General features: G+C 31.0%; 3 protein-coding genes and 2 non-coding genes across 6 annotated transcripts; 3 read left to right on the plus strand and 2 right to left on the minus strand.

Moving 5' to 3' along the window:
* The first annotated feature begins 1,209 nt into the window (after positions 1-1,209).
* LOC114404445 lies at positions 1,210-1,329 on the plus strand. Its single transcript, XR_003664971.1, has one exon. It is a non-coding gene; the product is annotated as a small nucleolar RNA U19 (small nucleolar RNA).
* Positions 1,330-1,343: 14 nt separating this feature from the next.
* On the plus strand, positions 1,344-1,494 carry LOC114404516. Its single transcript, XR_003665023.1, has one exon. It is a non-coding gene; the product is annotated as a small nucleolar RNA snoR138 (small nucleolar RNA).
* Positions 1,495-5,214: 3,720 nt separating this feature from the next.
* Positions 5,215-6,883, minus strand: LOC114383592. Its single transcript, XM_028343290.1, has 2 exons — positions 6,173-6,883; positions 5,215-5,591 (listed from the first exon to the last, which is right to left on the minus strand). The coding sequence occupies exons 1-2, from the start codon at positions 6,860-6,862 to the stop codon at positions 5,475-5,477; spliced, it is 807 nt and encodes a 268-aa protein (XP_028199091.1). The 5' UTR covers positions 6,863-6,883; the 3' UTR covers positions 5,215-5,474.
* A 3,054-nt stretch (positions 6,884-9,937) lies between these two features.
* On the minus strand, positions 9,938-13,234 carry LOC114383602 (5'-adenylylsulfate reductase-like 5). The gene is made up of 4 exons (XM_028343303.1): positions 12,934-13,234; positions 11,386-11,567; positions 10,799-10,923; positions 9,938-10,641 (listed from the first exon to the last, which is right to left on the minus strand). Exons 1-4 carry the CDS (start codon positions 13,090-13,092, stop codon positions 10,208-10,210), a joined length of 900 nt encoding a protein of 299 aa, XP_028199104.1. The 5' UTR covers positions 13,093-13,234; the 3' UTR covers positions 9,938-10,207.
* A 2,899-nt stretch (positions 13,235-16,133) lies between these two features.
* On the plus strand, positions 16,134-19,250 carry LOC114383610 (eukaryotic translation initiation factor NCBP-like). Of its 2 annotated transcripts, none has more exons than XM_028343314.1 (6): positions 16,134-16,398; positions 17,293-17,391; positions 17,497-17,601; positions 17,765-17,842; positions 18,523-18,642; positions 18,763-19,250. In XM_028343314.1, exons 1-6 carry the CDS (start codon positions 16,234-16,236, stop codon positions 18,892-18,894), a joined length of 699 nt encoding a protein of 232 aa, XP_028199115.1. In that variant the 5' UTR covers positions 16,134-16,233; the 3' UTR covers positions 18,895-19,250. The 2 variants fall into 2 exon arrangements, with proteins under 2 accessions (XP_028199115.1, XP_028199123.1); XM_028343322.1 differs by having other exon boundaries at positions 16,135-16,398; positions 17,296-17,391.
* The last annotated feature ends 1,806 nt before the right edge of the window (positions 19,251-21,056 follow it).

The raw sequence follows: 21,056 nt of genomic DNA on the forward strand, positions 1-21,056 counted from the left end.
AAAAACTACTAGTATTACATATTTACCTCTATTAAGGGGTGACTTTGTATCTTAATTTTTTAATTTCTTTTTTTAGAATCAATTTTCAAATTTCAATACAAGAATAAAGGATGACATCAGTAGATAGATAATAGTATAAAAGATATCTTAATAATATTTTTAATAAAAACGAACAAAATTTTAACATTCTTTTTTAAAAATAAAATAAAGCATCGTATATGTAAATTTGTATGAAAAAAAGTAGTCCATACTTTTACATTAAAAGAGAAGGTCGAGTAACATTTGCATATCTTAGAAGAGGAGAATCCTATTTACTATGAATATTAGTATTTGTAATATCGAGGGGTTCATATATAATTATTTTTAATTAAATATATATAAAAAAACTTATTAAGAAAGATAAAATTTAGAGTAAATAATTAATTTCATCTTAAAAATGCGAAGTGCAGACAATTTATTCCTTAAAAATAATAAAATGATAAAAAAGTTTTTGAAAGTCCAATTCATGACTCATCTTACTCCTAAAATTCAAAAAGTAGTATGATTTAAGTAATAATTTTAAAACACTTTCTAAGACTTAAAATAACAATAAATAATTAAGTTTAAAGACTAAAATATTCATCTTAGTTTTTTTTATATATATATCTTTTTAGTCATTTTAATTTTAATTTATTACTTTTTTATTTTTGTAAAATTATTATTATTATTTTGTCCTTACCTACTATATTTATTTTATTTTTTATATTATAGTATTTTAGATAATATTTTTTAATTATTCAAAATGTTATTTAAAGTGAAATACTAAAAATAACATAAATATAATTTACAAGAATTAAAAAAAAAACTCTAAATTAGAAATACTATAAACATATTTAAACCAAAAGAAAAGACAGGAGAATGTAACGGAGGGTAATAAGGTGAATTGAATCCAAAAACCTTCATTTTAAATTGGGAAGGAAGAAACCCTAAAGCCCAAACTGAAAAAGCTCAGAGCACAAGTTTTATGTTGCTGCGCCGCTTAGGTCATTATTCTCTCTCTCCTTTGCAGTATAAATCACATTCTTTCTCTATCCCTTCCACTCACTCTACAAGCTTCAGAATCCATCAACCTTCCCAACACCATGTTTTTTCTCCCGTTCGCAAATCACTTCCCAAACGTGCTTTTCATTATGCCTCTTTGAGTAGCCCTATGAAAATACCCAATTTCATACGCGGCTTAGTTAGGAGGCGCACATCAATCGGAACTAAATTCACGTTTGCTTCCATTCAGAGATAGGCCTTTTGAAGGGACTCTGATATCATTTGTCCCTCAAGCAGCCTTTCACATTTTTATTTTTAATTTCTTTGCCTTCAGAATAACTTAACGGCGAAAACAAACGCTGTTTTGTTCAGACAGAGGCGCAAATCAAATGTTAATAATCTGAATACGTTTGAGGGTACGGAACACATCATCCCCTGTTCCTGACCTAGATATATTCGGATATTCACATTTTATTATTATTATTATTATTATTATTATTATTATTTTCAATTTTATAGTTAATTTACTGGTAATTGTTTTTGTTGGCTTGAAGAACCTTGTAGTAATTTGTATATTATTAAATTATATGGTATTGATTAAAGCCTCCCCAGAAAGCTGAAAGAACTTAAAATGTTAGGTCTTTCGGTTCGCACGGAGGCTAAGAGCTAGAGGGTTCGTCCCGACGAATCTTTTGAAGGAGAGGAACAATTTTTTGTATTCTTGTTCTTTTCTCATCTAGATTCGGACACTTTTTAATTATTATTCTGATAAAGGGTTTCAATCAGTGATTAAATTTGGCTCAATTGGTTAAAGTCTCTCTTTTTTTTACATTAAATGGGATTAAGAGGGTGTTGTGCAAAATTAGGAGAATAACACGGAAAAGAACGCCAGATTTAGAAAAACAGCAATGGAGTAACAACTTATGTTGTATTTTTATCCTATATGATGGACAACAAGGACAAAGAGAAGCTCTTTGCTTCTTCTGGTTTGCTCAACGCCAATTTAATCTAATTTTTGACTAATTTGATGGCATTAATACTATGTCAAAGCATGTTTAGTCTAACAAATGATTCAAACTGATTATAAATTTTAAGTCAAACTGGCTAAACATAATAACGATGGTGAGGCTAGTGATAAAATAAAAATAATAACAAAAATGCAATTACAGTGATAACACTAGAAAAAATCAAAATGGAAATGCTTTCATAACGGAAATGTATTTTCATTTATATCATTTATGCAATCCTAGGATGAGAATTGCAATTTCCTTTAAATTTTGGACTTTTAAACACATGATGCGACCATAAAAAAGGACTTGATTTTAGAACCAACTCAAATGGTTTGTTTTTTCATTTTATCAAACTTATATATTTTGTTATAATTTCTCATTTTATGCGTAATCTACATGTTTTGGTTCTTCTCTTGGGGGCATTGTCCCTTCCATTCACCAAAAGAAAAATCAATACATGGGGAATAAGTTTCTGTGTTGTGGAACTTCCAATTAATTATCAGGGAAAAGAGAGCGGGACATACCACAAGCTAAAAAGTGTAAATGTGACCATGTTCATTAACAAGAGCAAAGAAATTCAACGCTTGAACTCTCAACAAGGAATTACATGGTTCAACACTTCAACCTCTACTAATGCATCATATCTAGTATATCTATGACCATAATGTGCCAACAACTGATGGTATAAAGTATCCATGAAAACTCAAATGATCGAGTTGAGTTAGATCGCTAGTTTATTTAAATGATGATTAACCATTATTAATCTATTAACAAGCACTTTCTGTCCAAAAAGAAAAATCCATTGACATATACAAAGCAAAAAATCACCTAGCATATTACTATGTATCCAAGATTTCTATCAATTGAAGTTGGAATGGATATAGTAAAAGGGGTTGTTCTTTCACCAGTGATGAACACATTAAATTAAAAGACGCGTTTTACATTGAACACGATTATTTCGGAAGGACAATATATATAGTGATGTCGAACACCAAAAAACATAACCAAGATTCCTTGGTATCCTTTTTCAGCTTTTTCTTTGATCCCCAAGTTGTGAATCTCGAATTATTGGAATCTTTGGCAACCCCACAATTCCAATTCAAAATACAGGGTACATTCAATAGATAGTTCCGAAAGGGATATCACCATCACACTATCACAGCCAATTTCTCTTATTTCAAATGAACATTTACCACCCCACGTCACTCATGTTGACAATGAAGCAATGAACACCGTGTGCCATTAGTGATCGTCCATATAGGCAACTAGAGCGAGTCATTGTCCCAAGTGGGTCATGTCTCAATTAATCTTTACTTTGTTTGGATGGATGGCTTATACTATCTTTCATTTTCTCTCTTCTTCACAATTTGTGACTTCATGCATATCACAAATATCTTCACGTGAGTGGGGGAATTCTTGTTAATTTGCCCTTTAGATTTATGTGGGTTTCTCTTTTTCATTAGAGGCGTAAGCAGAATGAAGAAGCAACTACTTGACAATAACGGGTAACCCCTGCCTCGACTAGCTACTTCAGTGGTTGATGAAACTAAAATGGAGAAATAAATAAATCTAGAAACAGAATAGAACATTAAGGTACCCTCTTAATGTACTTAAGGTTCCTTCCAAGTTCTAAAAACTTGATGATAAACATGGGTAATTAGTTATATTATAATTAATTAAGAAAGAAATAATAGGTAACACTAAGGTCGTGGGCTTAAACCATATGAAAGGAGAGGATCATTAATCAAATAATTAGTTGTTCAAAGGCCTGGTTTAAGTGAATTGCACAGAATTGATAATTATTCAAACTTGTCCTAATCAAGACAAATCAAAGTGTTTGGGCTCTTGTGGTCATAGATATTGGGCTAGAATAAGTAATTTGCATATTTCCAAAAGTTTATGATAGCATCCCAACTCCCAAGATAGGCACAAAACAAGGAGGAAGACCATATGGAGGAACTTGTATTTTCTTTGAATAAAACTTTGTTCTCTACTGTCTTCATTTGTAAAAGATGTAGTCGTAATATTGTTCTAACATTCTTCTTCAACCATTATAATTAGAACAATATTTCCTACCAGCAATATTAAATAAATTAATAATTTTATCTATTGAAAAATATTCAAATTATTTAAATATAAAATTTCATTAAACAAGTTTACAACTCATATAAGTCTAAAAGATTAAAATGAAAATTTGTACATAACATTAGACTCAACCTAAGTCTACTTTAAGGCATTGAAATTTTTACACATGATCTCATTGGCAGATATGGTTTCATAAAGTTACAATCTTAGTGACATGGAAAAGATATTATAAAAATCTTTCAATGATATATCCATAACTATGTTAAGAATTTTAGGAAGCATTGAAATCTATGTAAAATGGTATGTCAACCTATTAGACACTTTTGAAATAAGATCGACGTACCTTTAATATTATTAAACACCTCTTAACCGTATCACAATTAAAATAGCTCCTTTTCTTGTTCGGATATCTCTTTAACACAATTTGAACACTTCTCCGATACGATTTAAGCATAAGTTAAGAGAGTGAGTTAACACTTACTCTTAGTTAAATACTTTCTAGACACTGTTACACATAAAATAAAATGAAACAAAAAAGTTAACTTATATTATAAATATTACAATTGTAGCATTATTTTTGTTAGACTCATTTTCACATGACTTAACTAGTAATTTTAACTTTTAAGAAATATAATTCATCTTACTAATTTTCTTTTATAAAGATTATATTTCTATTGTGAAATAATCCCTCTTAATATTTTATTCGCGAGGGTCGTTAATGCAGTTTTATATGAAAACTGTAAAGCCCAAAAGTGCTCGTAACTCACTACTTTGTTTTGATAATGCGAATTATATATATATAACTTATAAGCGGTGTTACACTATTTTATATTTTGGATATTAGTTGTATCTGTGTCAAAATTAGTACTTCATAGTTAGTTACTCAACATGTTTTACGCTTTGAATTCTTAAATTTCTTTCGGTAATTCTTGTCAAATATCATACTGAATGTAAATCTTCCTTAGACTATATTAATATTAGGAGAATCATTGATATCTTCAAAATTTTAGATCATTTTACCTTTATAAGTTGACTCCACTTCATTTTTTAAAACCTTCGCATCGTTTCACCTGAGTTGTCAATTACCAAAAACCAAAACTAAAGCTAGAAACATCTTGAATTCTTGATACATAAATTCCAAAATATTAATCAAATAATAATAATAAAAAAAAGTGCCTCTGATCTGTGACTTAATTTACAAGACCACAGAAAATATACAGAACAAACAACAACAATAAGGTAACATCTGGCATCATGTTATTTACAGCAACATAGGATAGGGCCAGATTAATAGATCTTATAGCATGGTTGATCCATTGTAGACTACAATTGCTTCACGAAGGCACCTAATCAATGCTTTCAAAGACCATCATAGTAACCACCAACGCTTATGTGAGCTCTGCTCATAGGAACACCTCTTGCTGCTGAAATTGCATCATTCAATTTGGTCGCATGCTGCACCACTTGCTTAATCCTCTGAAATCACAATCAAGGACTAGTTCAACATCCGACAACCCATTAAAAAAAACACAATTGGACTAAAACCAGTAAACTATTCAGTATTCCAAATTCCAATCATAGTAAAATTCCAACCTTACCACAAAATAAACAGACTTCTCTTTTCCATAACATTTCTGAAACACATAACACAATCCTATAATAAATCATAAACAAAATTTTACTATTTTAACCAAAGTTTTAAATTATGGTCACACTTTTGTCGCGATCTTTGATATTGCAACTTATTCCGCCACAATTTCAGTCGTGTTGTGGTTACGAATATTTCAAAGAACCAAAACTTACGTGCAATTTCATTAGTGCTTTTGATGTTACTCTCTAATTAGAATTGGAGTTTTACTATCTGTGAAATAAAGGTTTTTATTAAATGTTTACACACTAAGGTGAAACTTTAATTCTGATTGAGAAATTGCATATTAAACTTCAAAAACCTTGATATTGCAGTCAAAATTTTGGTCGTAGACAGTGTCTAGAACATTGGTTTTAACAATTTTATAAGCAACAAACCAAATAAAAAAAATATTGAGGGACTAGCTAACCTTGTCATCAGTATAGATCTGGAACCGAATCTTCTGATCCTGCTTTAGTTTGTTCCTCTGCTGGCTTCCAAAGAAGAGAACACAAATAGTAGCAGCAGCAACACCAAAAGAACAGATAGCTCCAACACCTGTCAAACTCCACTTCCACAAGTTGAAACCACTGTTGTTGTCTTCCTCCCAAGTGGACTCCTCTTCTTTGTCACACACATCCTTCTCAATAACCCTCCTTCTGGGAGAGGTGATGATCTCCATGGCCTCACCTTTGTCCTCAAATTTCAAGGAACCAGCAGCATCCATTGGAGCCAAGATTCCCCTTTTCATGTCCACAAACTCACTTTTCTCCTTGATCTTGAAGAAAACCTTCACTCTATCAGCTTCCACTGTCTCAAATTCCTTTGTGTTCTCTGATGGGGTAGCAATAGCCACTTCCATAGGACTACTCTTGATGATGTCTTTCACCAAAATATCTTCTGGGGCCTTCCCAATTTTTGGCTCCAATTGAATTGGCAAAGGGACTAGTTGAGTTCTCACCCTTGGTGGTGGTGGTGATGAGCAAAAGTAGTCCATGTCAAAGATGCCCTCGGAGTCCAATTTTCCAAAGGAATTCTGCTTTTGCTTTTGCTTCCCACCCTCTTCATTGAAATCAAGGTAGCCATCATCAGAGAGAAACTCCCACTCATCAATATCCATTAGTGTGGTTCAGGAGTGATCACAAGAAGCAACAAGGTTGGTTGATTGGTATGGTGTGTCAAATGGAAAGAAAAATTGATTACAAGTTGGAATTTTGAAAATTGGGTGTTGATTTATTGAATCAAAAGAAGGTGGCTTTGGGGGAATTTCAATTGAGAATTGAAAGAGCATGCCACCATGGATTTGTCCTGATGGAACTCATAGGCCATCATCAGCATATGACATGGTTTGAGTGCTTATCTTTGTTGAAGATGACAAATTTGAGTATGGTCCATGTGGGCCCCACCAAGGATAATTACCTAGATAGGATTCCTGGATATTTCTTTCCAATTTTCTACTGGATTATTAAACTCTATTATAAGTACACTCAAAAAAGAGTATTAAAGTACACCAAAAAAATGAAACCAAACTCTATTATATGCCTAAATAATAGTGGACGGTTTACTTTGGATAAAGCTCAGTTTTGATTCTGTGCGCAAAAACGAAGTAATAGCTAAATGACCAAGGTAATCAAATTAGGTTCTACCTTTTAATTAATTATTTATTGTTATCAGCCGGTGATTTTGTATCGACAACAAGTAGAGAGGTGTTTTCACATGTGAAGAAAAATAAAAATTTCTTTTGTTGCTTTTGTTCTGACCAATAGAGATAGAAGGGGGGGAGAGAGATTGTCGGTTGCTTGTTGAAAAAGACATAAAGAAAGTAAAAGAAGGAAGGTAGAGTGAGACCTCAGCAATTGTCCATAAGTTTGAACTCTTTTCTAGCATATTAATAATTAAATAACATTAAAATGTAATATTGTCAAGTGAAATTTTTATTAATTATAACTATGTTTTTTTTCTCGTTTATTGTAATACTTGACTATCTTTATTTTTATTTACAAGATTTAATTACTTAATTCATCATAATTAATTAAGAAAAATAATTAATTTAATTGATATAATTTTTTTCTTAAATTAATATTTAATATTCTCCCATCTCTTCTAAAAATCAATATTATGTGTTTTTTAAAAATAAATTACATAATTTATCACTCAATTAAAGATGACCCAACTGAATAACACAAACATGTTTTTTACATAATTTGTTTTTGAAAGACAGGTGACAATTTTCAGCTGCTAATATTTTAAATTAACTATTTTAAAATTTAAAGTTAATGAAACATTAATATTTTTAATGAAAAATAAAATAAAAGATTAAAATAAATCTTTAAACAGCATAAATAATTAAAATAAAACTTTCAAAACTTTTTTTAAGGTAAAAAAACTTTTAAAACTTAATATACCAAAATAAAAAAATACTAAAATATAAAGGAGCAACAGTGAAATTTAACCTATCCAAGGTTTATATTAGGGACTGAACAACATTTTGTGTTCAATTTGACAGGGATCGATTCTTGCCCATGCAAGAGGCGACATCATCACTAATCCTACACCACATATTGTGTTATATTGCTGTGGAGAAATTTCACAAAATAGTAGAAAGTTAGAAAGTTGAAGTGATTTGTTTGAAAGTATAAATCCACAATGAAACTTCAATTTAACCACAACATTGAATAAGTTAAGAGAAATAAACATTTATGCGGAGAGACTTCACACAATAGTAGAACGTTAGAAAGTTGAAGGGATTTGTTTGGAAGAGAAAATCCCTGACGAAACTTCAATTTAACCACAACATAGAAAGTTTGTTACAAGCAATCTTTTTATCATTTAACTATTGGAGAGAAATTTATTTATAATTTATAAATAAAAAATTTTGTATAATAATTTTAAAAAAGGGATTTATGTAAAAAAAAAAACTAAATTTTATGATAATGATATTTTTATTATTTTTGTGTGTTTAGATTTTGAATTTAAGTATCACAGTTATAAAATAGAAGTATTATGTGAATTTTAAAAATAAATGTGAAATGTAAAAAGCAAAAAAAAATAAGATTGATAATTTATTCTAAATTTAATTTTGATCATCAACTTTGATTATATAATTGAAATTGTCTTATTTAACCTTTTTCACTTCATACACTTCTTGTATATAGATACATGACTTACGAGAGGGCAGCCCAAGTGAGACAAATCACAAAAGCATATCTTAAGGAAATAAAATCTTTAGGAATTTTTTTTGTTGGCCATGATAGAACAATTTTCTTATTACTTTTTTATATTAAAAGATTTTATTTATTTATTAAAAGTATATCGTAGGTGTGCAACATTTTTGTAGTACTCTTCTAGCCTGAAGAAGTAATAAGCAATGAGAGGTAACCAACCACAATTGAAAGAACAAGTGTAATATATCAAATTTAACCATCATTGAATTTATGAGCATATGCCAATTTAATTTTTAAAATTTTAAAAAAAATACTATTTTAATCTGTTTGAAATAATCAAACGAGAATTATTTTAGCCTATAAAATTACAAAATTAAAGACTAGTGGCTTATATTTGATTTTCATATATTAAAATGACATTTTTGTAATTTTAGAAATTATTAACTGCTACTGATAATTCCAGTGACTAATTTAAAGTATTTATCGCAATGAAAAACGTTGCAAGACTCTTACAATTCCACCAACAAAAACTTGAAATTGAAACATAGCAACAAACAAGTTTCTATAGCAACCATACGTAATTGTCGAATGTTGCCCTAGTCGCCTATGCAAACAAGCACATGAACCCTGTTCTGCAAGCATAAGGATGCCGGTATACTAGGAAGAGTGCTTGCAACACACTTCATACACAATCTTTACTATTAATTAAGAATTACAAAATCATTAATAGATCTCATTAAATAAGTGAATCCACAAAGTTTTGTGATATCCGATAGATACCAATCAAGAATAGAGAATATGTTCAAAATAGAGTATTAGAAAGTGTGTTAGTAATAAATACAAGATAAATCTATAATGCTATTTAGTCACCGTCAGCCACACTTTGTTAAGTGGATGATAGATAATACCTGAATTGATTTATTCTTTCTTCCAGACTTTGAAAATAATGGAAGTTGGTTGAGCACTTGAGCTGCAAAATGTTTTAAGTGGGGCTAATGTGGGTGTTGGGGAAAGGTTGTTGAGAAGGATGCTTCGTGCTTATATCACAATGTGTGTATGATTTCATTCAGAAAAAAACTAATTTACAAGAAAGGAACAATTCTCAAATTTATATGCTTGTTCGCTTCCTCCCAAACCCGGCTTAAAACATAAATCAACATTTGGCTTTTAATACTACAACAAAATAAGCAAGAGAGAAGAAGACTATGTGTTGCCAAGCTTCACTGAAAGCTTGAGGATATAATATTATCTAATAAAAATAAACTCTTAACTACCCTCAAAATGACATCATAATAAGGTTGTTAGTTCAAACTTTGGGTGGATGATCTAGCTGATGATGACTCACCAAGGGAAACAGAAGTTATAGATGAAGCCCAAACGCGGGCACTCCTTGCCTTTTCGTGAAAAGTCCTGGTCTTGCACAGTCTTAGCTTGTTCCAAATCCTCCTGACATCGATCACCTGAAGCACGCGCCCCATCATTTGGCAGGTCTCACCAAAAATTTGCAAGTTCAGATGAGGAATGCAGGAAATCCAAAATGCTCGGAGATGTGATCCAATCTTGGGGAGAACAAAAAGAAGTAACCTCAAACAGAGAAACAATACAGAGAATAGCAAGTAGGGTTCCCTACTCCATGTTTCTTTCATAGACAAACTGAATAGGTTTGTAGTTGAATTCTCATCACTCATCGTGCTGGTTGATGGACTAATAACTATATTACTACTTGGTGCAAACCCTGATACAAGCGGACAAGTCAATGGATGTAAATTGGGCAAAAAAATATTATCAATCATTGAAGTTTCTTTCACTTCACTCGAGTTACTAATTGGGGAAGAATTGTTGCTTTTAATAATACATTGTATAGTTACAAACAAGAAATTGGATATGCTTACCTGTCTTTCTTTCGTAAAATTCAAAAAGGGAGAGAAGATTGTTTGGACCGTGATATCTCAACTTTGATGTCTGGTTCACTAGTAATATTGCAGGCAAGCTGTGAATTCCATATTTTGAAAAGAAGCTACACAACAAAACAAATGTTGACATCAACATACATTTATAAAGATAGCCTATTGATCATGTCATAATTTCTGCTAAATTTTAAATTCATGTATAAAATACAAAGTTGAAAAAGAAAAGAATATATTTATTGCTTATGGCATTAGCCTAACTAACAGGAAATTGAGAAATGCTAGCAGTTGTGTGAAAAATCCATGTAGGTTTTCATGCCTTAATTACAAGGCATATACTTCGTATTTAGTGGATCCACATGGCTTTCATTTATTCATATAGAATTTTTTCAAAAAACTGTCACAGAGAGTAACATTAGAATTCCTTAATAGGAAATTAGATATTGTTGATCCAGGAATAGAACTAACCACTGCAAGTTATATGCCATAGACAGAGTAGGCAAACAACATACAAAAAAATAGTTTCATCCTTATTTAGAAACTTTAAATAGAAGCAGGGATAACTTCAAAACCTTGGCAAAACTGATGATTTCTCAAGAACCAAATGTTCTACTTGGAGAAACGTGGAACTTAGAATTTCAAATTGAGGAAGCATTTTACGAGAGAATGGGCACCAAGATGCATAAAAGAGTATAGACGTATACTCTGTCCTCTTTATGTCAGAGAAAATTCCTTCAACAAAATTTCCATCCACCTAAACAAATCAAAAATAAAAATTAAATAAATGTCATCAGAATATGCAAATTGTTAATAGATAACTAAATGATCTATGTAACTATTTACTCAAATCTATAACTGGGATTCAGACTAAAGCTAGTGTGAGTGACTTGATTGAAAATTGAAATAATCAAAAAAGGTTATCTATTTTCCTGAGGAAAATATAATCATTCGAAGATTTGACATGATTTTTTTTTCAAGAAAAGAATACAATGACAGGTGTTGCAGTGGTTCAGAAGATGCTAGAGAGCATCGTAATAGTTAACAACACTATATAGCCATCTATAAAAAAAAATTAATGCTAAAAAGTAAAATAAGAAATTTATGCAATCTCCTCATGAATTAAAGCCATAGTTCATATATATTTTTTATCACAATTAAATTATTTTGACTGATACATATGGATCACTCTTTAGAGGTTATTAGAGGACATCAAATGTACATACTCCCTCTGTTCCTATATATAAGACCCAATTACCTAATTCATCAAGATTAAGAAAAATAGTTAGTTTAGTTGATAGCAATAAATTTGTCTTAAATTTATAACTTTTTCCATAATTATCCTTGTCATTAATACTCCCCTCTCTTCTAATTGTTTGTGAATACATTCTCTCTCTTTTTTTAATTAGGGATATTTCTAGTCTAAAAATAATTAATGCAAGAAATATTATAGATTGAGTCTTATCAGAAGGAACAAGCACTAATTCAAACTTGGGTCTTATAAATAGGAATGGAGGGAGTATTTTATTGTTATACCAGTGTGACCATGCCATCCAATGAGAATAATCAAGTCAACTAGTTCTCAATCAGCTACAAACAAAAAAAAAATTACACTTATCAGAGTCAAAAACCACAAACAATACCATCCTGGTCATGAAAACATTGGTGACAACTCCATTTTCAAAACTAATTTTAAAATTTTTCACTTCTCTGTCACAATCCTAGCCATGACAATTGACAAGTACAATAGTTAATCGTTTACAAGCAATTAAGCGTAGCAATCTTTATCCTAGCAAAATCTTCAAGGTCCAAGGCAATACTATAAACTCAATTTGTCTGCTATAAAAACAAAGCAGTTAAAAAAAATAAAATAGTTAACCAAAATAAGAAATATGAGAAATTATCTACACAAGCCTGCAAAATCAAGACTTCAAAACCATTTACGGGTATGAAATTGTCCCTATTAATCAATAGCTACATGAATCGCACAACATGATTCAGATCAAACTATCCAAACATTGAAAACAAAATCTAATAAAACCAGAAACCTAGGAAAAAGCAAACACAGAGCACAAAACAACCTCAATACATGGAAATTAACAAAAATATAAAAAACGAGGTACCTGAAGAGGTGGATTCGATGGGATCGAGATTGGGCATTGTGATTGAAGATTGTAGCGAAATGAAGGCAGCTCGGGAAGGCACGAAGAGGAAGAAGAAGACGCAAACGTGGATTGAATCATTGCCATGCAAAGGAGAAGAAGAATAAGCCAAGCAGCCATGAAGGAAGGAGAAAAGCAAAATGGCAAAACGGGAAAAATAAAGGGAAAAAAGAACGAAAGGTTTTAGAGTCTCTCTCGTCTTTGTTTTAGGAACCTTTCTCTCCCACACATTCATATACTTAAAAATCGCTCTCTCTCCAACCCCGAGTATACCTCGTGTGTGTTTGTTTTTTCTAGACAGTTCGCAATAGCCATTGTTTTTTGAAAAATGAAAAATTCCACACTTTATTTTATTCTTAATCTTGCATTACGTTTTTTTTTTCAACCAAGGTACTACATCTTAATGATACTACAACTTATCTCAAATATTAGAAAAAATAATATTACACACTAACTAAAAAAATTAGTTAATCACTATACACACAAATAACATGAAAATGATGTTAAATTATATTTTAAAAAATTTGGTTTAATTACTCATTTAATTATGATAGTTTTCAAATTTATCATTTTTAATCTCTATAATTAATAAGTAGATTTTTAGTCCTTGAAATTTAATAAGTGAATTTTTTAGTTCATTAAATTTACATTTTAATCCCAAAAGTCATATGTGATTAAATTTTTTTAAGTCTATTAGTTAAAGAATTTTAACTATAGGCACCATTTAGGAATTAAAATGTAAATTTTAGGGACTAGAAAATTCATTTATTAATTATAAAAACTAAAAGGGATAAGTTTAAAAACTATAAAGATTAAATGGATAATTAAATCTAAAAATTTTAAACTTTTCTTAAACAAAAAATGAGTTATCATCTCATACGAATTTTGCTTAAAACAAATAAAATATAATGTGAAAAGCTTGATCAAACAATAATGAAATGGTTTTCTTAATAGACCAAAAACTGATATAATATCTAAAAATAAATCTAAACCCTTTGTTAGTTAAACATGAAGAAAAAAAATAAAGAAAAACACACAAGGTTTATATTGGTTCGACTATATCACCAAGACTACATCAAGTTTTAGACAATTCACCAAGTTTCATTAACTTAACAAAAGTTACAAGTATTCTTTATTGTTACTTCTAGCTATTACAATAACAAGTTATACTCCAAGCTTGATTTCAACAAGATTTGTTGTTTAAGATTGTTTAATGACTAAAAGATGATTGTCTTACAAATATTACACTCAACACTTTAGTCTTTTCTCTTAAGATATACAAAGTATTTTGACAACTTTTTATCTATATAAAGGTCTACAAAAAGTTTTACACAATAAAAAATGAATGAATATTTCACATAAGATTAATTCATATTTTGTTCTTTAAAGCTTATTCTATTTATAATCTTCATCTTTAAGTGTTTGTTGTCCTTCAATGGATTAATTCGTCACTTAAAGTTTTTCGTCAAATGAATTCTAACTATTTAGGCAATTAATGCTTACATTAAATGCATGTTCGTTCTTCATGCAGAGAGTTCATGTTGATAGATTAACGTGACAAACACTTCAGCAGAAAAGTCACTTCTTTTATCAGAGTTGATCTGCATAGTGAAACGTCTTTTGATAAAGGTCAACACTTTTAGATTATGGACTTCATTTATTATTCATAGGATTTTGACTTGATAGATAAAAGAATTTCAAACGCAAAGTATTGAATAAAGGTCTTAAATGCAACACTTAAATGCTATGTCAAATCATGTATGTGAGAGACATCATCTGAAACTTCAAACGATGAGATACAGATCATGATCTGGTAACACACTAGACTCAACTTTTTATCATTTTGTATTGATTTGCATCTAATTAAAATAATTAATAGTCTTGATTTGTTTTTAAGACATAGATGCCTTTTGACTTAAAAATTATTTTTTCCCTAACTTTCCTTCATTGAAAAATTATTGTATTTGATACCAAGAAAAATGCATTTTTCTTCTTCTTATATTTTATACTAGGAGTATGAATTATTTTTTCATTCACATAGGCTAAAATCCTGAACACAAGCTTAAGAGATAAAATTATCTACCAATCATACCATATCATATTAGTTTTAATCTTGTATTTACTTTTACAACATTAGCAAGGGGGAAGACCAAACATACACATGGACGAATGGAAGGAATAAAATATTAAAAAAAACTAAATTTTATTTTTGGTTTATTATATTTTAGTGATTTTATTTTTATTTTGTTATATTTAGTTTTGAAAATTTTATCTTTGATCTTTTATGTTTTCGAAAATGTCATTTCAATCCCTTCTTTTACCTACCATTAACAACAACATTTAGTATTGCTAGTATTTTAAATTTTAAAATAATTAATGTCAAACAATGATAACTAACTTAGTTGTCACTATCTTTATTTTATTTTAAAAATTATAAACCACAAAGAAAAATCCTCTCAACTTCTTATTTTCATATCTAATTTATTTTTCCATATGTGAGATTGATTGTTCAACCTAAGTTGACTTCACTCACCATCATCAATGCCATTTTGAGGTACAAAAATTGCCTTCAAAATTTTTAAAACTTAATATATTAAAAAATACATTACTTCCTAAAAGTAAAAAAATTAATTTAAAAAGTATTTAAAAGTGTAATCTTTCAATCACTTTAGTTCAAAATTTAAAAAACTGCGTGACTTAAAACAATAATATTAATATATGTTGAAAGGATCAAAAGTAATAGTAAATTGCTAATTTTATTTATTTGACTTTTTGTGGACTTATTTTTGTTTTTTCACCCTTTAAAAAATGCAACAACGCTTTAGATTTTCAGCATCAAAATGATGTTTTATCAAATGATTAAATAACAACAACAGAAAATGTTAAATAAATAATTTATATTTCTTTATCTAAGAAAACTATAGTATAATAATATATTTTAAAAACATACGCTAATAATATAAACAAACAATCAACTTATTTTTCTTTCAATAATTTATAAAATATTCATAGCATAAAAATCAAAGTATATGACTATTGACTACACAAGTCCTTTTTTTTTTTTCTGTCATAACACAACTCACAAGAAATGAGAAAAAATGAAAACAAATAAAAAAAAAGGGTTAAAATATTTCTGAAGTGAATCTACCTATAAAGCACAAAAACCCAAGCGCGTTGCTTCCTCTGAACCGAAACGAACCTCAACAACGCTGAGCGCAGAAAGGGGAAAAGGGGATTAGGGTTTAGGAAGCAGCGACAACAATGGATTTCACAGTGGAGAAGAAGGAATCAGAGAACAACGCCGAAAATGCTCACCCAACAACGTTAGATTCTTCTTCTCAATTGGCATCGGCACTTGATTCCAACAACAAAGAAATCGAAGAACGACAAGCTCGTGAACTCAAAGCCGGACTTCACCCCCTAAAGGTTCCTCTCTCTCTCTCTCACTTCCATTTTTATTTCTTCACCACTCAATCGCTCAAACTCTACCAACAATTATTAGTATTGTTCTTGTTTTTAGAATAAAATTTAGATACGGTTTTGGTGCTTTTCTCCGATTAGAACGATAGTTTCACCTTGATAATCTATAGTGAGATATGTAAACTTTTATTACGCGGATTACTGAGGTGAAACTTCAATTTGATTAGAGAATGGAATCAAAAGTATACGAGAACTGCATCTAAGTATTGTCTATTATTATGTGTTTGTTCCTTAAATTAGGGTAATTTTGACTTTGATCCTGGTCTATGGTTGTGTATTTGGGACGAAATGGTTTGCAATGAGAAGTTTGGTGATTCATATCTAGGCTTTTTATTTTTTTAATTTGTTTTTCTTATTTTGGTTTTTTATTGGAGAATGGCAATTTAAGGGCGTAAGTGAAGTTTGCACCAACGCATAGACATGCAGAGGTCCGATGTAATGGCTAAATTGGAAGTTTCGGATTGTGGGTATTTATATTATTTGCTGAGGAAGATGATAAAGAAATTAAAATTTTGGATTGGTTTTTTGTTAAGGTTTTATGTAAGGGTAGCCTGCTTTGATGTATCACTATGATTCTGGGATCTTTCAATTTGACGTAAGGAGTGGTTTTAATTCTGGAAGAGTTGATTGAATGTTGTGTTGGCTGCTTCTGCTTTGAAGTAGTTATATGAGAGATGGTTATGCACTTGATTAGATTGAGCATCTTGATCATTTGAGATGCTTGTTGATTATGTGTGGTAGCTATGTTTGTTTCACTCTATCTTTTATCCTGCTTAGAGGCTGTTGGTGCAATTTAACATTTTGGTGGATTTATTTTGTGTTGCTGGTGATTTCTATTAGCAGCACAAGTTTGTCTTCTGGTACACTCGTCGAACACCTGGAGTTCGAAATCAAACATCATATGAGGACAACATAAAGAAAATTGTTGAATTTAGTACGGTGAGGTCTTTGCTTTGTTGATAGTTGTAGTTGAATATGAGTTCATACTTCATTACAATTATCCATACCTTGTTGATTCCATGATTGTATGTATTGTATTAATAGGTTGAAGGATTTTGGGTCTGCTACTGCCATCTTGCTCGTCCTGCTTCTTTACCTAGTCCAACAGATTTGCACCTTTTCAAGGAAGGAATCCGTCCTCTATGGGAGGTAGATACTTAAAAGTAGTAGCTGAAGTTGCATTTTCTTGCCGATTGAGAATTTATAAGCTGTTCCAATTTTTTGAGGGGGTGGGGGAGGGTGAAAAGGGGGAAGGTGTGTCGTATCGATCTTTTAATTTTCATTGACACACTGCATGATTGTTTTTCTGAAGGACTCTGCTAACTGCAATGGTGGTAAATGGATTATACGATTCAAAAAGGTTGTCTCTGGCCGTTTTTGGGAGGACCTGGTAATGCAAATATTTTCATCTGTAACATTTTTTATCTTCCTTGATAAAATGTATGGCTATGGCATGATTATGGAAAATGTTAACACTTTAATTTATTGAGTGATTATTTAAATCTGTACTTGCACCAACTAGTTTTACTGAAAATCTGATTTTATCCCAATGGTCTGTTTTGATACATATAGTTTATCTGATCCCACTCAGTAGCATAAGTCTTGGTTGTTGTCGTTAATATCTAAATTTTTCATTAAAATTAGATGAATGTTAGCAACATACTCTAATACACTCATTTTAACACACTCTACTATTGGTTCCAATTTTTTTAAAACTACAAAATTATGAGAGAGACTTGTTGAATAAGAAGTAAGACCCGCAAAAAAAAATGTGATTTCAAATAAATTTCAGCCAGTAGTGGAGAGTGTGTTCAAAAGAGTGTTAGAATGTGTTACTAACATTTCTCCTAAAATTATGCAATTTTATGGGCCTCAAATGTTTTGTTGTTGATTTTCACAACTGAAACTGAAGACAGAAACCTACATTTCTGAAGTTAATTGACCAGCTAAAGTACTGTTTGGAATCTCTCTTGTTTGGTTATTTTGATTTCATGACCTGTACCATCAATTGCTATTATATTTCTGTCTTCTATTGTTGGAGACTTGAATGTTTCATAATACTAAGTGCAGGTTCTTGCCTTGGTGGGTGACCAATTGGATTATGGGGATAACATATGTGGTGCAGTACTAAGCATTCGTTTCAACGAGGATATATTGAGTGTCTGGAATCGCAATGCTTCAGACCATCAGGTTGGCATTATTATGGACCCTATTTGTATATGCATATGTAAATTATGCATGTCCTCAGTATTGTTGCTTTTTTTCTTTTATAGAAGCATCCTTAGTATTGTTCCTGCTTTCTCATTACAGGCTGTAATGGCTCTGAGAGATTCAATCAAACGTCACTTAAAGCTTCCTCACAGCTATGTTATGGAGTACAAGCCCCATGATGCCTCTCTGCGAGACAATTCATCTTACAGGAACACTTGGTTGAGAGGCTAGAGATCCAATTGTGTTCTTGCCAAAGTCCCTGCCGTGGAAGCTATATTGCATACTGGTGCAGCTTTCACTCAGCCAGGACTGGTTTCACTCAGCCATTGGCTTCGGTCTAGTGATGGGGCTGGGTGTTCCTGGACTGGTTTCTGTCTTTTGAATTCAATGTACGACAGCTACATTGCTACTGCTTTAAATAGTTTCATTTGGTTACTTGGGGTTCACTCTAATTTTGTGTAGTGTGTCGTAGTTTTTGTAAATAAACTTGTTCGTCTTGTTGCTTTTCACCTCGCTTATGGAGAGAATCATGGCTTTTCATTCCCATTATATATGGTAGATTACTTCTGTAGCGCATTTTACAGAGACATTAATCCTTTGAACTGAGACGATCGATGAGATGGGAGGGGATCAAGTCTACTTTAAACTGATAAATATAGTCTACTTTAAACTGATAAATATTTGTATTGAATTTTGTTATTGGCTTGATTTTAAAATAAAAACATCCGAACAATTTATCACTCATTGTATTTATTTAAAATTAATTTTGCAAAGGTATTTTATTAAAAATATCCAAACCACTCATTCTATACATGTTTGATACAAATGGTGTTCATATTTGAATGTTACTCATTATGTTATATTATGTGATGAATAATTTGGATACCTTTGCATAAGTCTCTCAAGTTGTACCCTTTTACCTTCATTTCATTAAAGAGCATTTTAATGGTAGATCTTAATGGTAGATCTTAAGTTGAAATCTTAAATCATTTTTTGATCTTATCACGTAAGATTTTCTTTAGTGGTAGATTTTATTTTATGATTTTAGATAATTTTTAATAAGTTTCATATGAATTTCACTTTTTAATATTTTTTTTTCTTTTTCTTCTCCCTCAACATTCATGCTCCCCCATCCAGGTAAGTACATCATTTTTTTCTTCGTCTTCTTTTTTTTTTCCTCAACGACCTTCTCTCATTCTCGCAAATTTCTGATTTTCTGTTTTGAATATTTTTTTTTTATTTTTTTTCAAGTATGGTAAGAGATCTTTAGGAGTTTTGTAGAAGAATTCATTCTTCACTCTAAAGATCTCAGATTTCTCTCTATTGCAAGATTCACATCAAATCTTGAGTTCAAATGGCATATCATAGTCCATTGATAGTCAATTAACAATTAATGGAAGGGACTAAAATTATATAATTTTAAAATTTGAAACACCAAAATTATGAATTTTAAAAATAGAAGAAACAAAATTATAAAGTGATACTTGGTTTGAATTTTTTTTAATTTAGAAAACATGTTTGCTTTAATTTATTATTTTCTCTTTTAAAATATGAAAATATTGAAAAACTGCTTGGGGCATTTCAACAAAGAGCTTGTCAACAACAAAAAAGACCTTTTTGAACCCAACGCACAACATTGTGCCGTCAACCACCCTCCACTTGACTGTCGAACCACCTCCTTTTCCGGTGTCGACCTTGCTGCCAACAATCGAAACAGGACACGATGAAACCTAACCAAAAGGGAATGAAATCTCTGAAGGTTGGGTCGCGGTGGTGATAGGTGGCGGTGCGCGGCGTTTTGTTGGTGGAGGTTGGGTCGCCGGAGTTTGCGCTTGTGGTTGTGGAGGACAAGGCAGTGTGGTTGTTTGGGTTATGGTGTGGTGTTTGGAGGTGGGGTGTTAGCCGTTTGATGCATTGATGATGGAGTTTGGAGGTAGGTGGTGCTGCGTGGTGGTGTTTTGGGAGATGAAGGTTGAAGGAGAAGAAGGTAGAGGAAGGATGATGGGTCGAGAGGGTTGGGAACGAAGCTGCCAAAGAAGTTGGTTATAATTACGACTGAGCCACCATGTTTTCACTTTCATAAAAAAACATTTAAAACGACAAATGCTTGTTTTTAATTATCAGTCTTTTTTACGAGAATGTTTTCTCTAAAAATATTTTCAAAAATTAAACCAAACACATATTCAAATGCATTTTCTGTTTTCTTTGAAAATAACAAGCGCCACGTAATTTTGTCATAAACTTAATTATAATCTTTTGTTGCATTTATGAGTTACATATACTAAACGCTACAAGCATAGCAACCCCACCCAGGCAACAATGTAGTATAACTTAAGTTTGTCATGGGAGTTACTATAAAAGTAGTTACAGCATGATTGTGATCTCATACATAA

This window comes from Glycine soja, chromosome 2 (assembly GCF_004193775.1).
Source record: "Glycine soja cultivar W05 chromosome 2, ASM419377v2, whole genome shotgun sequence".
In the NCBI taxonomy this organism is placed as follows: domain Eukaryota; kingdom Viridiplantae; phylum Streptophyta; class Magnoliopsida; order Fabales; family Fabaceae; genus Glycine; species Glycine soja.